The sequence below is a fragment of the Brassica napus genome, chromosome C7, assembly GCF_020379485.1.
Source record: "Brassica napus cultivar Da-Ae chromosome C7, Da-Ae, whole genome shotgun sequence".
Lineage (NCBI taxonomy): Eukaryota > Viridiplantae > Streptophyta > Magnoliopsida > Brassicales > Brassicaceae > Brassica > Brassica napus.
In genome coordinates this window covers 24893418-24911424 of record NC_063450.1, presented here as the reverse complement: position 1 = coordinate 24911424, position 18007 = coordinate 24893418, and the positions used below count along the sequence as shown (strand labels likewise).

The 18007-nt window shown below is 38.9% G+C and overlaps 1 protein-coding gene and 1 non-coding gene across 2 annotated transcripts; both read right to left on the bottom strand.

Moving 5' to 3' along the window:
- Positions 1–6996: 6996 nt before the first annotated feature.
- On the bottom strand, positions 6997–7794 carry LOC125589960. Its single transcript, XM_048762682.1, has 2 exons — positions 7383–7794; positions 6997–7299 (listed from the first exon to the last, which is right to left on the bottom strand). Exons 1-2 carry the CDS (start codon positions 7509–7511, stop codon positions 7012–7014), a joined length of 417 nt encoding a protein of 138 aa, XP_048618639.1. The 5' UTR covers positions 7512–7794; the 3' UTR covers positions 6997–7011.
- A 4502-nt stretch (positions 7795–12296) lies between these two features.
- On the bottom strand, positions 12297–12403 carry LOC125590843. The gene has a single exon (XR_007326845.1). It is a non-coding gene; the product is annotated as a small nucleolar RNA R71 (small nucleolar RNA).
- Between the last annotated feature and the right edge of the window lie 5604 nt (positions 12404–18007).

The window sequence follows — 18007 nt, the reverse complement described above, 5'->3', positions numbered from 1 at the left end:
TGTGGACCTTGACTTGGTGAAGAAATGCTGTAGAAAAGCAGCTCTTGTCTCTTCCCATGTAGTAAGAGATCCTGGAGGGATGGACTTTAACCATCTGATAGCTTTATCAGCTAAGGAAAACGGGAACAACCTGCATTTCAAAGCGCCTTGAGGAACTCCATTATGTCTGCTGGTGTCACAGACTCGCTCAAAATGCTCCAAGTGATACATCGGGTCCTCAGACGGGTTTCCATGAAACGGATTTTTCTCCACCAAATTAATGAGACCAGTCTTGATCTCAAAGTCTCTTCTCTCAATGGGAGGTGGGCGAATCCCAGAACGATCGGCATAGAATGCATCTGGTGTATCATAATGTGCAAGCGTCATCCTAGGCATGCCATAGTCTCCAGCCGTTGTCTTGCAGCTACACCAGCCTGCTGATTATCACCAGCATTGTTGCCTTCTCGTTCATTTACAGGAATTGGATTTTGCGGGTTGTCCTGAAATTGGTCTTCTTGGTGTTCAGCCATTTCAACCTCTTCAGCGGACTCAAGTCTTTTCTTTTTCACTTGTCTCTCTAGGCGGCCGAGCTCTAACTCCAAAGGTATTAAATTCGATGATCCTTTGCTTCTAGTATGAAATCCGCTCATTCACCTGAAAACACAAACAAAAGAGAAAGACAGAAACATTAGACAAAATAAAAAAAATGCTATAGTCTTAAACTGATCATTAACTCTAGGGTGACCAAATGGTCCCCGGCAACGGCGCCAAAAACTTGATGTCTCGAGTTTTAACCCGATTATCTAACTGCAAGTGCACAGTAAAGTACGCAGTAGTAATACGGGATCGAATCCACAGGGACCGATGATCACACGTAGAGTTGCAGACAAGTTAATAGCTACAGCGAATCAAGATATATTTTTGATGGTTTTTATTTAATTTTCTCTAGTGTCACAAAGCATAAACAAGCATGTAAAAAGATGATTTAAACGATTTGAAAACTATTTTAAAACAAACGTTGGGCATTGGGAATTCTCAGGGATTTCTTTTTAATCAAGATACAATTAATGGCAGACACAGGGATATATTAAGAACCGTCTAGAACTCAAACACGATATTAGAATTAACCTACTTCCGTAGCGCTAATTCTCTATGTTATAGAAATCTCCACACTAACTTCCGCTGAGTTTCAATTTCTAAACAAGCATTAAGAACAGGTTCAATATGTTCACAAAGCGCAATAACATCAACTTCCGAGGGTTAAGGACACTTTGCTCATCTAAAGTATTTTCGGAAGTTCAAACAATCACTTTCGGTGCATCAAACAATCTGAAATCATGAACTAAGTGATCAATTCAGTTCAAGCAGTAAGAAATCCATTAGATGAAGAACCAAAACGTAATCCCTTAGTCTACACACGTTTTATGAATCAAAACATCAAGAAATCCCCTATGAGAACCCCTAAACCCAACTAGATGACTACTCACACATAACTAAGCAAGAACAAAACGATTTTGATGAAGAAAACATGATAAGATTGTATTAAAACAGAGTAAAGGTTCAGAAGATCTTCTCCAAATGGTTTTGAGATGAACTCCTTCACAAATCTTCACAAATCACACAAAAGATGAACAAAACTCTCAAATCTCTCTCTAGAACTTGTAAATCTCCTTCTTGGTCGCCCCTGGTCTTTTCTGAGTCTCAAAGGTCGAGTTCTTCTCTGAATTATTGAGGGGAGTGGGTAAAAAGGAGTGAAAAGCTCGTTTGTGCGTGTGGAGCCCGTAGCGCCTGAGATCGGTCGATCCACATGGCTCGGATCGGTCGATCTAGTGCATGAAAGCCACAGATCGGTCGATCCAGGTAGCCCGGATCGGTCGATCTCGTGCTCTGTGCGATCAATACTTCATTCGGTCCATTGTTCGGTCCATCTTGCTTCTGAATAAATCCCGAATGCGTTCTTTTCTTTCAAGCTATCTAGTAACCTGCATATTACACTTAAGAACACCAAAACGCATCAAATAGACCAAAACATTAATTAAAACCGACCATTTAATTGCTCCAAAACGAGTTTAAAACCGTTAAAAATACGGAATATCAACTTCATTCCAAGAATCTGTCTCGCTTGCCCCAGATCTTTCATCGCAAAGGACTCTCCTAAGTCTTTCTTCAATGCGGCTATTTTGTTGCGATCTTGGCCCACAATCAACATATCGTCAACATATAATAATAATATGAGAAAGTCGCCGCTTTCGTACCTCTTTATAAAAACACAATGATCGTTCTTGGTTTTCTTGAAGTTGTGATCCACCATGAAGGAGTCGAACTTCTTGTACCATTGTCTTGGGGCTTGCTTGAGGCCATAAAGACTTTTCTTTAGTTGGCACACCAAGTCTTCTTTTCCTGGAACCTTGAATCCTTCAGGTTGCTCCATATAGATCTCCTCCTCGAGTTCACCATGTAGAAAGGCCGTCTTGACATCGAGTTGTTCAATCTCCAAGTCTAGAACCGCTGCTAGACCAAGAACCACTCGGATAGAGGACATCTTCACCACTGGAGAGAATATTTCTTCAAAATCTATGCCTTTCTTTTGGTTGAATCCTTTCACAACCAATCGAGCTTTGTATCTTGGATTTGAGCTTCTATCTTCATACTTCAACCTGTACACCCACTTGTTCTTCAAGGCTCTCTTTCCTTTTGGTAGCTTCATCAGCTCATAAGTATGATTATCATGCAAGGATTGCATTTCATCTTGCTTAGCTTCAACCCACTCATCTTTATGGGTGTCTCCTATGGCCTCCTCATAGCTTTGAGGCTCCCCCTCATCTGTAAGATTAACGTACTCATCTCGATAATATCTTACAGATGGTCTTGTCTCTCTTCCAGACCTTCTTGGCTCATGTTCTTCCTCTGGCTCCACTTGAACTTCTTCTTCACCTTCATCACCATTCGGATCCATGATTGGATCCCCTTCGCCATCATCTCCAATCACTTGTTCATGATCTTGAGGCTTATGAGAATCTTCATTCCTTACAACCCTTAGCTTTGGTTTCTTTGATTTGTTGATGTCTTCGATTGTTTGATCTTCGAAGAAAACAACATCTCTGCTCCGGATAACTTTTCTGTTAACCGTATCCCAAAGCCGATAGCCGAATTTGTCTTTTGGTGATCCAAGATAAATGCACTCTTTAGTCTTAGAGTCTAGCTTGGATCGTTCATCCTTAGGTATATGGACAAACGCTCTGCAACCGAACACCTTCAAATGGTTGTAAGAGACCTTCTTACCTGACCAAACTTCCTCCGGGACATCGCCTTCCAAAGGAACGGATGGTGTAAGATTTATGACGTCCACTGCAGTCTTTATGGCTTCTCCCCAAAATGGTTTGGGTAGTTTAGCGTGAGAGAGCATGCACCGAACTCTTTCTGTGATCGTTCGATTCATTCTTTCAGCTAGCCCGTTCAGTTGTGGCGTCTTTGGTGGTGTCTTCTCCATTCTAATTCCATGAGCTTTGCAAAACGCTTCAAAGGGACCTCGATACTCTCCACCATTATCAGATCGAACGCACTTGAGTTTTTGACCCGTACTTCGCTCTGCTTGGGCTACAAATTCCTTGAAAGCATCAAGAACTTGATCTTTTGACTTCAAAAGGTATACCCATACCTTCCTTGAATGGTCATCAATAAAGGTGACGAAATATGATGCCCCTCCATTGGATTTCTCGGACATGGAGCATACGTCAGTATGCACAAGATCAAGAATATGATTTCTTCTCATAGGCGTAGACGATCTTCGGAAAGCGACCCTATGTTGTTTTCCGGCTAAGCAATCATGACATGGTGAGAGAGAAATACCTTTCATATCAGGAAGAAGTTTCTTGCGAGAAAGTATATTTAAACCTTTCTCACTCATATGCCCGAGTCTTCGGTGCCATATATCGATGTCATCACTTGCAACGTTTACTTCTTCCTTGCAAAGCTTGGCTTGAGTAACGTATAATGAGCCTTCTTTTCTTCCTCGAGCCATGATCAAACTTCCTTTGGTTAACTTCCATTTACCACCACCAAAATGACTGTCCAAGCCGACATCATCGAGCTTTCCGGTTGATATGAGATTGAGTCGCATGTCGGGAACATGTCTAACATCCTTGAGAACTATCTTACATCCAGTGTTTGATGTAAGAATAACATCCCCCTTTCCAATGATCTTGCTTCTTCCTTGATTTCCCATTTGAACATTACCAAACTCACCACTTTGATAGGTTGTGAAGAAGCTTCCATGAGGGGTGACGTGAAAAGAAGCACCAGAATCAACGATCCATGAGCTATCATCAGAGCTAAGATTACATTCTCCAATGAGATATAATTCTTCGCTCTGGTCTTCCACAATGGTGGTAGTCTTGTCTTCATGATTCTTTGTAGGATTGAACCGGTCTGGTTTGATATTACCGGCTTGTTTGTCTTTCTTGAGAAACCGACATTCCGACTTCATGTGACCCGGTTTGCCACAGTAATAGCAAGTAACTCTCGGACGTGACTTAGATCTTCCTCGAGATTGGTCTCGTCCTCTGCTTCTGTTTTGGCCACGAGTCTCTTCTCTACCTCGTCTATCAACAATGTTAGCTTCTGAATAAGAACTCGAACCTCGCTCCTTCCTGCGAACTTCTTCGTTTAGAAGGCTATCAGTGACGGTGTCCATGGTAAGCTTTCCCTCCGGTGCTGAATTGCTTAGAGTGACAACTAGTGTGTCCCAACTCTCCGGTAGTGAACTAAGGAGTAAAAGGGCTTGCATTTCGTCTTCAACCTTCATATCAACTTTGTTAAGCTGATTTACAATCCCCTTGAAATTGTTCAAGTGCTCCATCATGCTCTGGCCATCCTTGTACTCCAACTTTACCAACCGTCGAACAAGAAGAGCTTTGTTTCGAGGTGTTTTCTTTTGAATCATGGATTCAAGTTTTGTCCATAATTCAAAAGCATTTGTGTAGGTAGAAACATGTTCAAAGAGAGATCGGTCAATGTACTTACGGATTACAGCAACCGCCTTTCGGTTTAGTATTTCCCATGCTTTGTCATCCTTTCCTTCCGGCTTCTCCTTCATGATGATGGGTTCATGCAAATCCTTACAATAAAGGTGATCTTCCATCATCGGTTTCCAATAAGAGTAGTTGTCTGTCGTGAGTTTGAACATGTCACCTTCAACGGTAACGGTAGTCTCCATCTTGAATCTCACGGGTCTTGATGTTATGTTTGAGCCTAGCTCTGATACCACTTGTTGGGAATATTAAACAATATCGATGAGATGAAGATGGGATTAGACAACTAAAAGATTTAAGAAGAAGACTCTTTATATTTAGGAAAAGGTTTACAAAGATTTTGTTTTGAGAACTTTCTCTTACAAATGTTTTCTCTCTTTGTTTTCTTGATTCTTGGATGATGTTACAAAGGGACTCTACACTCTTATTTATACTAGTGGAGGGTAACTACAAGCTAATTCTAGAGACTTCTCCATCTTCTTTTCTTAAACACTTCAACACACTTCTACACACTTCTCAATCCACACTCTTCTTCTCCTTCTAGATATTTCTTCTTCTTGGACTAAGGCTTGATTTGTTTTGGGCTTAAGGAGGGAACTCCAACACTTCCCGAAACCATCCAAGAAGCTACGTCTATCCAGAAACTCTCCCTCACCAGTTTTAACCTTACTAGGAATTCAAATAGTTATCTTATCTCGTACCTTTGTGTAATTTGGGATTCAAATAGTTAATTGATATGTGTTTAACTAGACATATAAACGCTAGGGAAAATATAAGGATCCAGAGAAACCATTCTTGCGCAGGTATTTGTGGAATGGGAGTGATGAAGATAGTGACGGGTAAGTTGGGAGAGTCTTATATATATATATAGCGCAAATCTCCAAAATAGCACTTTTCTAAGTTTATCTTTTGAAAATTTTAATTTTTTTATTTTTCAAAATTTGAAATCTTATCCCCAAAACCTCATTTCTCAACTCTCAACCCTAAACCCTAAACCCCTAAACTCTAAACTCTAAACTCTAAACCCTAAACCCTAAACTCTAAACCCTAAACCCTAAATGCTAAACTCTAAACCCTAAACCCTAAACTCTAAACCCTAAACCCTAAACGCTAAACTCTAAACCCTAAACCCTAAATCCTAAACCCTACCCTTTAACTCTAAACCCTAAGTTTGTGACTTTTGATAAAACATTAAGTGCTATTTTTGTGACTTTTGACCTTGAATGCTAGTTTGGGAACAAAAACTTGATTTAATGCTATTTTTGTCTTTTTTCTCATATATATACACTGATGAAGGATATATGAAGAGTGAATCGTCATCCAGAGGTTATAGACTTACAGTCTTGAAAAAGGCATTTACCATTTTTCCCGAGTATCGGGTCGGGTGTTCTTAGACAATAGTTGTCTGGCTTCCTTCTTTATGGAGCTTGTTCTGCCAAAATTGATACTTGTTTTGAGAAGTTCTTTTGCAGAAAGTTTAGTGTTGAAGATTAGAGTTACCTCAATCTATGTTCTGATCAAAGGCTCAGCAAATTGGTGTTTAATCACCTCTGCATTTGTAGATGATTATGTGACTTTTAAATGTGCATTCGTTGTTGTTTCAGTTTCAAGTTTTAGATCACTCTATGTGTTCTATATTTCACAGGGATACATCTTCATTTTCAGCTCAATTAGCGTAGGGTTTAGAGGATTTCTCTACCATATCAGTTGTTTATGTTTTATGTATGCCTACATCTATCCTGTGTTTTTTATGTGCTCAGTTTTTGTTGTAGCTGTTTCTTTTGCCATTATAAAGTATTGTGAACATTTTTTCCTCTAATGAAAACGAAGAATCTATAAAATGTTGTTTGATAAAAAAAAAAGGATGTAGTGTACGTACGACCTAGGAAAACAATAAATATTAAACTAATGAATTATTTTTTATTTAATTAGAAAATGACATTTAATACTTTGATTCTTTTTGTTTGTTTTTCGCCAGCACCTTTCATTTTGTTCATCCTGATTACATATTCTCTAAGATCTTGGAGCAAACCTTGGTGACTTTGACGGAGATACCACGGATGAACCAAGAAACTGGTGGCACATTAAGAAGAGAAGAGGGTTGAAATATATGCTCCTTTGTCACCTTTGACCCAATCCTTCCTTTACTGCCGCTACATTTTTTGTGCTCTTCTTCACTAATCCGCGACCTAGACTTGCACAACCGTTCCTGATCTACGTACAATGGCTCCATTTTCCAGCTACCCTCAAAAACTTTCATGTACTTCACTTTCACTTTCTTATATGTTGCCTAGCAAGAACACAAATTAGTTCACCCAAAAATGAACGAAAAACAAATTGGTTCTTGTGAGGAATATAGTGAAGCTTTCTTACTGTAACTTTTTGATGGTTTTCATCGATTATTACATGTATTGGGATAGCCCCATTATACCCAAGTATCTTCCATCTCAAAACTTTTTCCGCTTCCGTGATCTGCCTTGGTCCATCCTTCTTTAAAACCATTGTTGCTATTGTGTCCTTCAAAAGAATTAAAAAGACCACACTCTCAATTATTTCTAATAATCTATAATATTAATCTATAATATTAAAACAAAATCATTCTTACGATTATGTCCCTAATTTTTCTAATTAATTACAAAAATTACCCAACAAATTAGAAAGTAGCATGTTTTTGTCCAACTAAACAAAACAGCCCAATAATTTAAATAATTTATCCATCAAAATTTTAAGTTAATTTCGCGTATGTTTACTAACCCATCGAAATTCGTTTGTGTTCTAACCCTATACCCTAAAACTCTATTCAAACCCTAACTCTATTCAAACCCTACTAACACCATCAAAAACCTGTTGTCCAAAAAACTATACCATATATATTGGAGTTCATTATCATGCCTATGTCTTTTTTTAAATTTTCTCATATGAAGTTGGCGAAATATATTTAATATTATCTTTCAATAATATTAATTATACTATTATAGTATAGAGTTATCATATTTCGAAATCATTGGTTTTCAATGTTATTGACCTTTTAAAACAGCCAATAATATTTAAATATTGAAATATAAATACTTACCAATTTTGGTATATAAATATAAATATAAATATAAAACATAATAAATAGAAACTCATAAATTTTTCGGATTCAAATCAAATAAATTACAATAATACTCTATAACATCCATTTTTCATAATTGCTACATACAATAAATTCAAAAGATAATATACAGACACAAGATTTTCCAATTTAACTAAATTAACTTGATAAACACGCAGAGAATATATTCTGTTTGACATGGTAACTGAATTTTCTGAATCTATACTATTAAGATAGATATATTCGATAATAAAGAGAGGATCCCCTAACTTTCTCCTCAAGTTTCTCCTAAAACCTAAGCACCTCGCTTTAAATCAGATCGATATTATAAATAGGCGGCACCAATTCCCTATTCAAACTCACACCTTTGGTTCCAAAAATAATTAACATGTCTTAATTAATTTTACTGCAAATAATTTTAAATTTAATTTCTTACTGTAGTTTCCAATAACAAATTAATTATTTCACAATATTAACATTTTGTATAGATGAAAAATGAACATAAACATAAAAACAACTGCTAACAAAAAATCATTAAGACACTTGATATACATTTTATGTATAAACACATTTGTTATAATAATAAATATGTCAAAGAAAACAAACTCGCGCTTTGAAAGCGCGGGTCAAAATCTAGTATATACTATTAAACCAGAATCCTTCTTAGGATTATGTCCCTGATTTTTCTAATTAATTACAAAAATTGCTATTACCTTTTTAAAAATTTTAAATGGTTTTCGGCCACATTAATTGTACCAGTCATAAACAAGTATTTAAAAACCAATTTACAAACTCATTTCGGCAGTAAAAAAAAGTTGGAATTTTCAAGCTCATTTCGACTTTATTAGAAACCCAATCTATACTATTAAAGCAGAATCCTTCTTAGGATTATGCCCCTGGTTTTTCTAATTAATTACAAAAAATTGCTATTACCTTTTTGAAAATTTTAAATTGTTTTCGGCCACATTAATTGTACCAGTCAGAAACAAGTATTTAAAAACCAATTTACAAGCCTATTTCGGCAGTAAAAAAAAACTGGGATTTTCAAGCCCATTTCGACTTTATTAGAAACCCAATCTATACTATTAAAGCAGAATCCTTCTTAGGATTATGCCCCTGATTTTTTTAATTAATTATAAAAATTGCTATCACCTTTTTGTAAAATTTAAATGATTTTCGGCCACATTAATTGTACTAGTCAGAAACAAGTATTTAAAAACAAATTTACAAGCCCATTTCAGCAATAAAAAAAAGCTGAAATTTTCAAGCTCATTTCGACTTTATTAGAAACTCAATCAGATTATAATCATTTTTACGTATACTTCAAAGATCTATACTAAAATCGATTTATGACATATATGCTATTTACATTGTATTAACACTTTAGCCATACCAAAAATCTGAATATGATTTTTTATTATTACTTTCCGTTTCTTTTTTTTTGGTAAGATCGTCGAAGAAGTTGGATTACTTGTGGGTGAGTTTCACGAATTTATAGACCGAAACTCATTTAAATATTTGATTTTTACTGACAAAAAAAAATAAAAAACCCATTTTAAAACAGTAAAACATAAAAATGGATTCAAATTTTTGTTTGTATTTCTTTTAATCACCTTTTAAAATATGTTACGAAAAGGATATTTGGGATTTAATAGTTTACAATAAACTAAAAATATTAATACAAGGAACTATTTTTTAAAAACAACTCTTCGGAATTACTTTGTATGACTATAAAACATCAACACTATTAAAAAAAATTAGTTATCAAATAACACATAAGGTTACTGATATCTTGCATATTTCTATTGTTTTATCCATTCATCCATGTGCATTTTGATCATATAGATTAGGATTTAGCCATGTTTAGGTTGCATTTTGCATACATGAGTCATTATCAGGTATTGGAGTACCACATGGAGTTCTTGGAGACACTTGGAGGCATTTGGAGCTCAAAAAGGAGTGTTTAGAGTGGTCATTCGGCGAGCAAGGCATGGGAGCGACCAGTCCGGAGCGACACCTTGACGTCGCTCTGATCTCCCTATCAGAGCGACCTTACTAGAGCGACAAGGAAGAGTCGCTCGCGTATTGATCGCCCGGAGCGACCAGTCCGGAGCGACACCTTGACGTCGCTCTGATCTCCCTATCAGAGCGACCTTACTAGAGCGACAGGGAAGAGTCGCTCGCGTATTGATCACCCGGAGACAACGAATCCGGAGCGACCTCTCGCAGCGACACAGCGAGGTCGCTCCCGAATCCGGAGAGTGAAATATGAACACGGATGAAAGCCTTAAAATCTTTTCTGAAGCTCAAAATTTGTGGAGACACTGGAAATTGAGTTAGCTTTCCAATGGAAGTGGTTTCAAGTCATTTGGAGCTGTATTGGATAAGTTATAATCGATTTACTACAGGTGTATCAACCCTTGCCGGGGACCACTGGAAAGTTGATGGGATTAACCAACTTCCCACTTTCTTCCACCCACCTTTCCTTTGCACGATTTTTCCTACTTTTCTGTATAATATTTGCTTTCTTATTATCAAAAGAGTGGGCAAGAAACAGGATTATCCAACTTTGTAATAATTTAACTTGTCAAAACTCTCTCTCTCTTTGAAATATCATTGTTCTTAGTGTTCTTGAGCTGTTCTTCAATTGTTCATCATCTTTTCTTGAGTTTTAATTTCGTTTTGCTTGTTTAAATCCTTATTTATCTTTATTCTCTGTTGTATCCACTTGAATATGCTTCAATCTATTATGAGATTAAGTGTTTTCATGGAGATTAGTGAGTAGTTTCCTTAGGAATTCATGGGTTAGGGAGATTAGAGTAACTTAGTGAAGATCTATGGTGTTATTGTATTAGATCCTTGTATGAACTTGCTTGTTGAGTATTTTTAATGCTTGTTTAGTCTTGATCACTCTAAACCTGATTTCTAAACACTTCTCATCAGACATGATTAGATGAAGTGTTTGAATCAACTCAACTAAGCTCTAGTGAGATTAGCCAAGGACACTTGATGTTAAAATTGCTAGATAGTTATTAAACTTGAACTTAAAGATTGCTTGATTGAATTAAGCCAAAGACATTTGATGTTTAATGATTTCTAAGCAAATGGACATTTACCTAGACATAGGACTTGTCTAAAATTGTGTTTAGACTTAAGAGATTACTTTGATTGAAAGCTTGTCACCTAGATTGGATCTTAGTTACTTGAAGTCAATTCCCAATACCCATGGATTCACTTGTCTAAATTGATTAAAACCTTGTTGTATTGCTCTGTTTGCTATTGTTACTTGTCACACACTCACAACTATTGAATCTGCTTAGCTTAAGAAATGACTTGTATTCTCACTGATTCACATCACTAGGACTGGTTCGACATTCACCCCCCTATACTACAACATTTGCAATAGGCAGAAAAACCTATTACCAAATTGGCGCCGTTGCCAATCCTAGTCTGATTGTGACATTGCGTTTGAGTCTTTGCTTGAGACTGAGTTTTACTTTGTTTTTAAGTTACTAATTATCTATCTTCATATATATTTGGATGACAGGTGCATGAACTTGAGAAGCAAAGGATCAACAAATCTTGCACCAAGAGTGGACAACATCAAAGCCTTAGAAAGAGAGTTGGGAAGACAGAGAAGAGAAAGAGAAAAGCAAGCCCACTTACATAGATTGGGGCTTGAGATGGAGAGAAACCCGAATCAACCGGAAGGTGTCTATGAAGTTGATGATCATAGACAAAATGTCCAAGAAGTTCCTCCTGGAGCTGCTCAAGAGGGCAATGGTCAAGGAGCTGCCAACCTTCGACCTAGACAACCACAACGCCAAGCTAGGGCCATCGGTACATATGATCAACCTAACATAAATGGGAATAGGTTGGGCATTAGGGGACCGCCAGTTGCCAACAACAATTTCGAGATCAAGTCCAGCCTCATCAACATGATTGAAAACAACAAGTACCATGGACTTGCCTTGGAAGACCCACTAGATCACCTTGACAGATTTGATAAATATTGTGGCTTGTCAAAAACAAATGGAGTTTCAGAAGATGCTTTCAAGCTCAGATTGTTTCCCTTCTCTTTGGGAGACAAGGCTCACACGTGGGAGAAAAACATCTCAAGTGATACTATCACCACTTGGGATGAATGCAAGAAGGCCTTCCTCAACAAGTTCTTCTCTGCTACAAGGACTGCAAACCTTAGAAATCAGATCTCTGGTTTTCAACAAAAAGGACTTGAAGGATTTTCAGAGGCATGGGAGAGATTCAGAACCTACTTGTCTCAATGTCCCCACCATGGCTTCAACAATGAGAGCTTGCTAAGCACATTCTACAGAGGAGTCTTGCCTAAATTCAAAAGCCAGCTTGACACTGCAAGCAATGGAAACTACTTGGGGAGGACTGTCGAAGATGCATTAGAACTCTTGGAGAACATGGCACAGAGTGATTCTGTCTACAATGATGAATATGACAGAAGAGACAGAAGTGGGGGAGGAGAAGATATGACCACAAAAAGAGAACTGAAAGCAATACAAGAAAAGATTGACATGCTACTATCAGAAAAGAACAAGAAGGAGGAGTTACATATGGTTTCTGAAGCTGATGGAGTAGAATGCCAAGAAGATATGTACTATGTCAATGCTCAGGGTACATGGTACAAGAAGGAACATGACTATCAAAACCAGAACAACTACCAACAGAAACCCTTCTACAACAACCAACAGAAGCCATTCAACAACTACCAGCCAAAACCATTCTACAACAATCAGCCTAAGCCATTCTACAACAACAACCAAGGTGGTTACCAACAAAAACAGAACTTCCCTCCTGGATTCTCACCAAAACCAAATCAACCTGCACAAGAACAAGCTGGATCATCAACACAACCTCCACAAGAGAGTAGTACTGAAGCGATGCTGAAACAATTATTGGAGGGACAAGCAAGAAGTGAGAAACAATTAGGGTATGAGCTGAAAAATCTCCACAACAAGATTGATGGGAATTACCATGATCTAAACAACAAGTTCAAAAACTTGGAGAACCAGTTTGTCTCTATGACAGCCAGCTCAAGTCGCCAACAAGGTACACTACCTGGAAAGGCTGAACAAAACCCAAAGGAGACAATGAAGGCAATCACCCTAAGGAGTGGAAGAGAGTTGCCTCCTAAAGTTCTCATTAAGGATAATGAGAAACAAGGTGGGGAGGTGGTCATCAATGTAGATGATGATGTGGTGATTGTGGATGAGAAAACTAATGAGGAAATATTGGAGAAGATAGTTGAAGCTAAGGGCAAGAGAAAGATTGGAGAGGAGAAAGTTGAGAACAAAAATGAGGAGGCTACATCAACAAAGGAGAAATTGTTCACTCCTCCTCCCTATGAGCCAAAGCTTCCCTTTCCTGGAAGATTCAAGAAGCAACTCCTAGAGAAGTACAAAGCCTTGTTTGACAAGCAAATGAGTGAAGTTCAGCTCACCATGCCCATAATTGATGCATTTATGCTGGTTCCACAATACAGCAAGTTCTTGAAAGATGCTGTAGAACAAAAGAAGAAAAGATGGAAGGGATGGTGATTCTTACTCACGAGTGCAGTGCCATTATTCAGAGACTGACTGTCCCAAGGAAGCTAGAAGACCCTGGTAGTTTCACCCTGCCATGCGCCATTGGACCTTTGACATTTGAGAAATGTCTATGTGATTTGGGAGCAAGTGTCAGCCTCATGCCACTATCCATTGCCAAGAAGCTTGGGTTTACACAATATAAAAAGTGCAAGATCTCTTTGGTGCTAGCTGATCGATCTGTCAAGCTCCCCATTGGCATCCTAGAAGATCTTCCTGTAAAGATAGGAAATTGTGAAGTGCCTACTGACTTTGTAGTGCTTGAGATGGATGAAGAGCCTAGAGATCCTTTGATCTTTGGAAGACCTTTCTTGGCAACTGCTGGAGCAATGGTGAATGTGAGAGATGGCACAATTGATCTCCACCTTGGAAAAGATCACATTCTCCATTTTGATATCAAGGAGATGATGAAGAAGCCCACAACTCAAGGAGAAATATTCTACATTGATGAGATGGATGCCTTGGCTGATGATTTCCTTGAGGAGTTAGCGATTGAGGACTCTCTTCAACATGCCCTGACCATTGAAAGAGAGACCCAAATGATTGAAAACAAAGAGAGTGATGAGCTAGTAAGAAGGCTAGATGTTCACCTTGAGGAGGATGGAGAAGATGAGTTCATGGAGTTGCCACAAATGACTCAACATGCTGCCTCAGCAGACATTCAAGAGAACCTCCATGAAGCTGATTGGAGTGAGCTCAAGGCACCAAAAGTGGAGCTTAAACCTCTTCCCCATGGTGTAAGGTACGCTTTCCTTGGACCTAATGAGACATATCCTGTCATTGTGAGTAGTGAGCTGACTGAGAATGAATTGTCTATGCTTTTAAATGAACTTAAAAAGTATAGAAAAGCACTAGGATACTCACTTGATGACATTAAAGGAATCTCACCATCTTTGTGCATGCATAGGATACATCTAGAGGATGAATCTAAAACTTCAATTGAACACCAAAGAAGATTAAATCCTAATTTGAAAGATGTTGTTAAAAAAGAGATAATCAAATTGTTAGATGCTGGTGTGATCTATCCTATCTCTGATAGCAATTGGGTTTCACCTGTGCATGTAGTTCCTAAAAAAGGTGGCATAACAGTTGTTAAGAACGAAAATGATGAGTTAATACCAACAAGAACAATAACTGGACATAGGATGTGCATTGACTATCGAAAACTGAATGCAGCCTCTAGAAAGGATCATTTCCCTTTACCATTCATTGATCAGATGTTAGAGAGGCTAGCTAACCATCCTTATTATTGTTTCCTTGATGGATACTCTGGATTTTTCCAAATCCCTATACACCCAAATGACCAAGAGAAAACGACATTCACTTGTCCTTATGGTACCTTTGCATATCGAAGGATGCCATTTGGACTGTGCAATGCACCAGCAACATTCCAAAGAGCAATGATGTCAATTTTCTCTGATTTTATTGAGGATGTAATGGAGGTGTTTATGGATGATTTTTCTGTATATGGTTCTTCGTTTGCTACTTGTTTGTCAAATCTTTGCAGGGTATTACAGAGATGTGAGGACACTAACCTGGTGCTCAATTGGGAGAAGTGTCACTTCATGGTCAAGGAAGGGATTGTTCTTGGACACAAAGTTTCTGAGAAAGGAATTGAAGTGGACAAAGCCAAGATAGATGTCATGGTTGGTCTAGCTCCACCAAGAACAGTGAAGGATATAAGAAGCTTTCTGGGTCATGCCGGTTTCTATAGAAGATTCATCATGGATTTCTCTAAGATAGCTAGACCATTGACCAGGCTGTTATGCAAAGAAGCTGCATTTCACTTCGATGAGGAGTGTATGGAAGCTTTCAAAAACCTGAAGAATGCACTCATCAGTACACCCATAGTTCAACCGCCAGATTGGGATCTCCCCTTTGAGATCATGTGTGATGCAAGTGACTTTGCTGTAGGAGCAGTCCTAGGCCAGAAGAGAGACAAGAAGTCACATGTGATCTACTATGCAAGTAGAACACTTGATGAAGCTCAAGCTAAATACTCTACAACTGAGAAGGAGCTATTGGCCATTGTCTTTGCATTTGAGAAGTTCAGAAGCTACTTGGTTGGGTCAAAGGTGACTGTCTACACTGATCATGCTGCATTGAGACACCTCTTAGCCAAGAAAGATGCAAAACCAAGACTGTTGAGATGGATTCTGCTGCTACAAGAGTTTGATCTTGAGATCAAGGACAGGCCTGGAGTTGAGAATGGAGTAGCTGATCACCTGTCCAGGTTGAAGGTGGAGTGTGGAATCCCTATTGATGACAGACTTCCAGAAGAGCAAATGATGGCTATTCATGCAGTGGTAGCTGTTTGTGAGACGGGAAAGAAACTTGAAGAGGTGAAGGCAGCTGATGAGAAGGGTCCTTGGTATGCTGATATAGTCAACTACTTAGCTACTGGAAAAGAACCATTGAACCTTGAAGGTTATGCCAAGAAGAAGTTCTATAAGGATGTGAAGAGATATTATTGGGATGAGCCTTACCTCTACATACTTTGTAGAGATCAACTCTATAGAAGGGCAGTGGCTGAAGAAGAAATTGATGGGATCCTTACACATTGTCATGGATCATCCTATGGAGGCCACTTTGCTACCTTTAAGACGGTTGCAAAAGTCCTACAAGCTGGATTTTGGTGGCCTCACATGTTTAAAGACACCCAAGACTTTGTCTCAAGGTGTGACTCTTGTCAAAGAAGAGGAAACATCACCAAGAGGAATGAAATGCCTCAAAACCCCATCCTAGAAGTTGAAGTGTTTGATGTCTGGGGTATTGACTTCATGGGGCCTTTTCCTTCCTCTTATAGCAACAAGTACATACTGGTGGCTGTAGATTATGTCTCTAAGTGGGTGGAAGCAATTGCAAGTCCAACCAATGATGCAAAGGTGGTTCTAAAAATGTTCAAGAGCATAATCTTTCCAAGGTTTGGGATTCCAAGAGTTGTGATCAGTGATGGAGGGTCTCACTTCATCAACAAACTGTTTGCAAACCTCCTTAAGAAGAATGGTGTGAAGCACAAGGTTGCAACTCCTTACCACCCCCAAACAAGTGGTCAAGTTGAGATTTCCAACAGGGAGATCAAGTCCATTCTGGAGAAGATTGTGGGGGTTACACGGAAAGATTGGTCCATCAAGCTTGATGATGCATTGTGGGCTTATAGGACAGCTTACAAGACACCTTTGGGGACTACACCTTTCAACCTTCTCTATGGAAAATCTTGCCATCTACCAGTTGAGCTTGAGTACAAGGCACTATGGGCAGTCAAGTTGCTGAACTTTGACATCAAGAGCGCCAAGGAGAAGAGATTGATCCAGCTGAATGAACTTGATGAGATAAGACTTGAAGCTTTTGAAAGTTCAAAGATCTACAAAGAGAAAACAAAGGCTCTCCATGACAAACATATCCTGAAAAGAGACTTTAAAGAAGGAGATCAAGTTCTTCTATACAACTCCAGACTGAAACTGTTTCCAGGCAAGCTCAAGTCAAGGTGGTCTGGTCCTTTCAAGATTAAAGAGGTTAAACCTTATGGAGCAATAGTTTTGTGGACTTCTGATGGAAGAGAGTTCACCATCAATGGACAAAGGGCGAAGCTTTACTTGGGAACCAAATCGGAAGACCTGGGAGCTTCAGTTCCACTGTCTGATCCTACCCCGGCCTAATCTAAAAGGAAGCAAAGTCAAGCTCGGGACTTAAAACAAGCTCACTTGGGAGGAAGTCCCATGCGTATCCTTGTATATATTGCATTGGTATTTTCATTTTTCATCTTATTGCATACAAAAAAAAAAAAAATATATATAAAAAAAAAAAAAAAAAAAAAAAAAAAAAAAAAGGGAGAGAAGATGTGTGCAGGTGCTTGATCGGTTCAGTTTTGAGCAGGAGTTGTGCATGAGAGCGAGGTCTCACAGCGACACCTCAAGGTCGCTCCACCTGGGAGCGAGGTTTCGAGAGCGACACTACAAGGTCGCTCGCGATTTCGTCGCCGGATCAAGAAAAACCGCGCCAGAGCGAGGTCTCGGAGCGAGGTGGAAAGGTCGCTCCATCTGGGAGCGACGTTATGGGAGCGACACCTCGTAGTCGCTCGCGTATTGATAAACCGGAGCGACACACTAGAGCGACACCTTGACGTCGCTCCAACTCAGAGCGAGGTTTCTAGAGCGATACTCCAAGGTCGCTCGCGGTTTAGTAGAAGCACGACGCAGGGAAACGACTCGGGAGCGACCTCTCCCAGCGACACCCTCACGTCGCTCCCGAACCGGTCCAGGTAAGTTTACTAACTCTAAACCCCGGTTTAA

What these genes read in the sequence shown, in the direction of transcription:
- LOC125589960 (XM_048762682.1), bottom strand. Translation starts at nt 7,511, where the DNA reads ATGGTTTTAAAGAAGGATGGACCAAGGCAGATCACGGAAGCGGAAAAA. An exon ending in AAAACCATCAAAAAGTTACA is followed by an intron (nt 7,300 to 7,382) that starts GTAAGAAAGCTT and finishes TGTTCTTGCTAG; the next exon opens with GCAACATATAAGAAAGTGAA.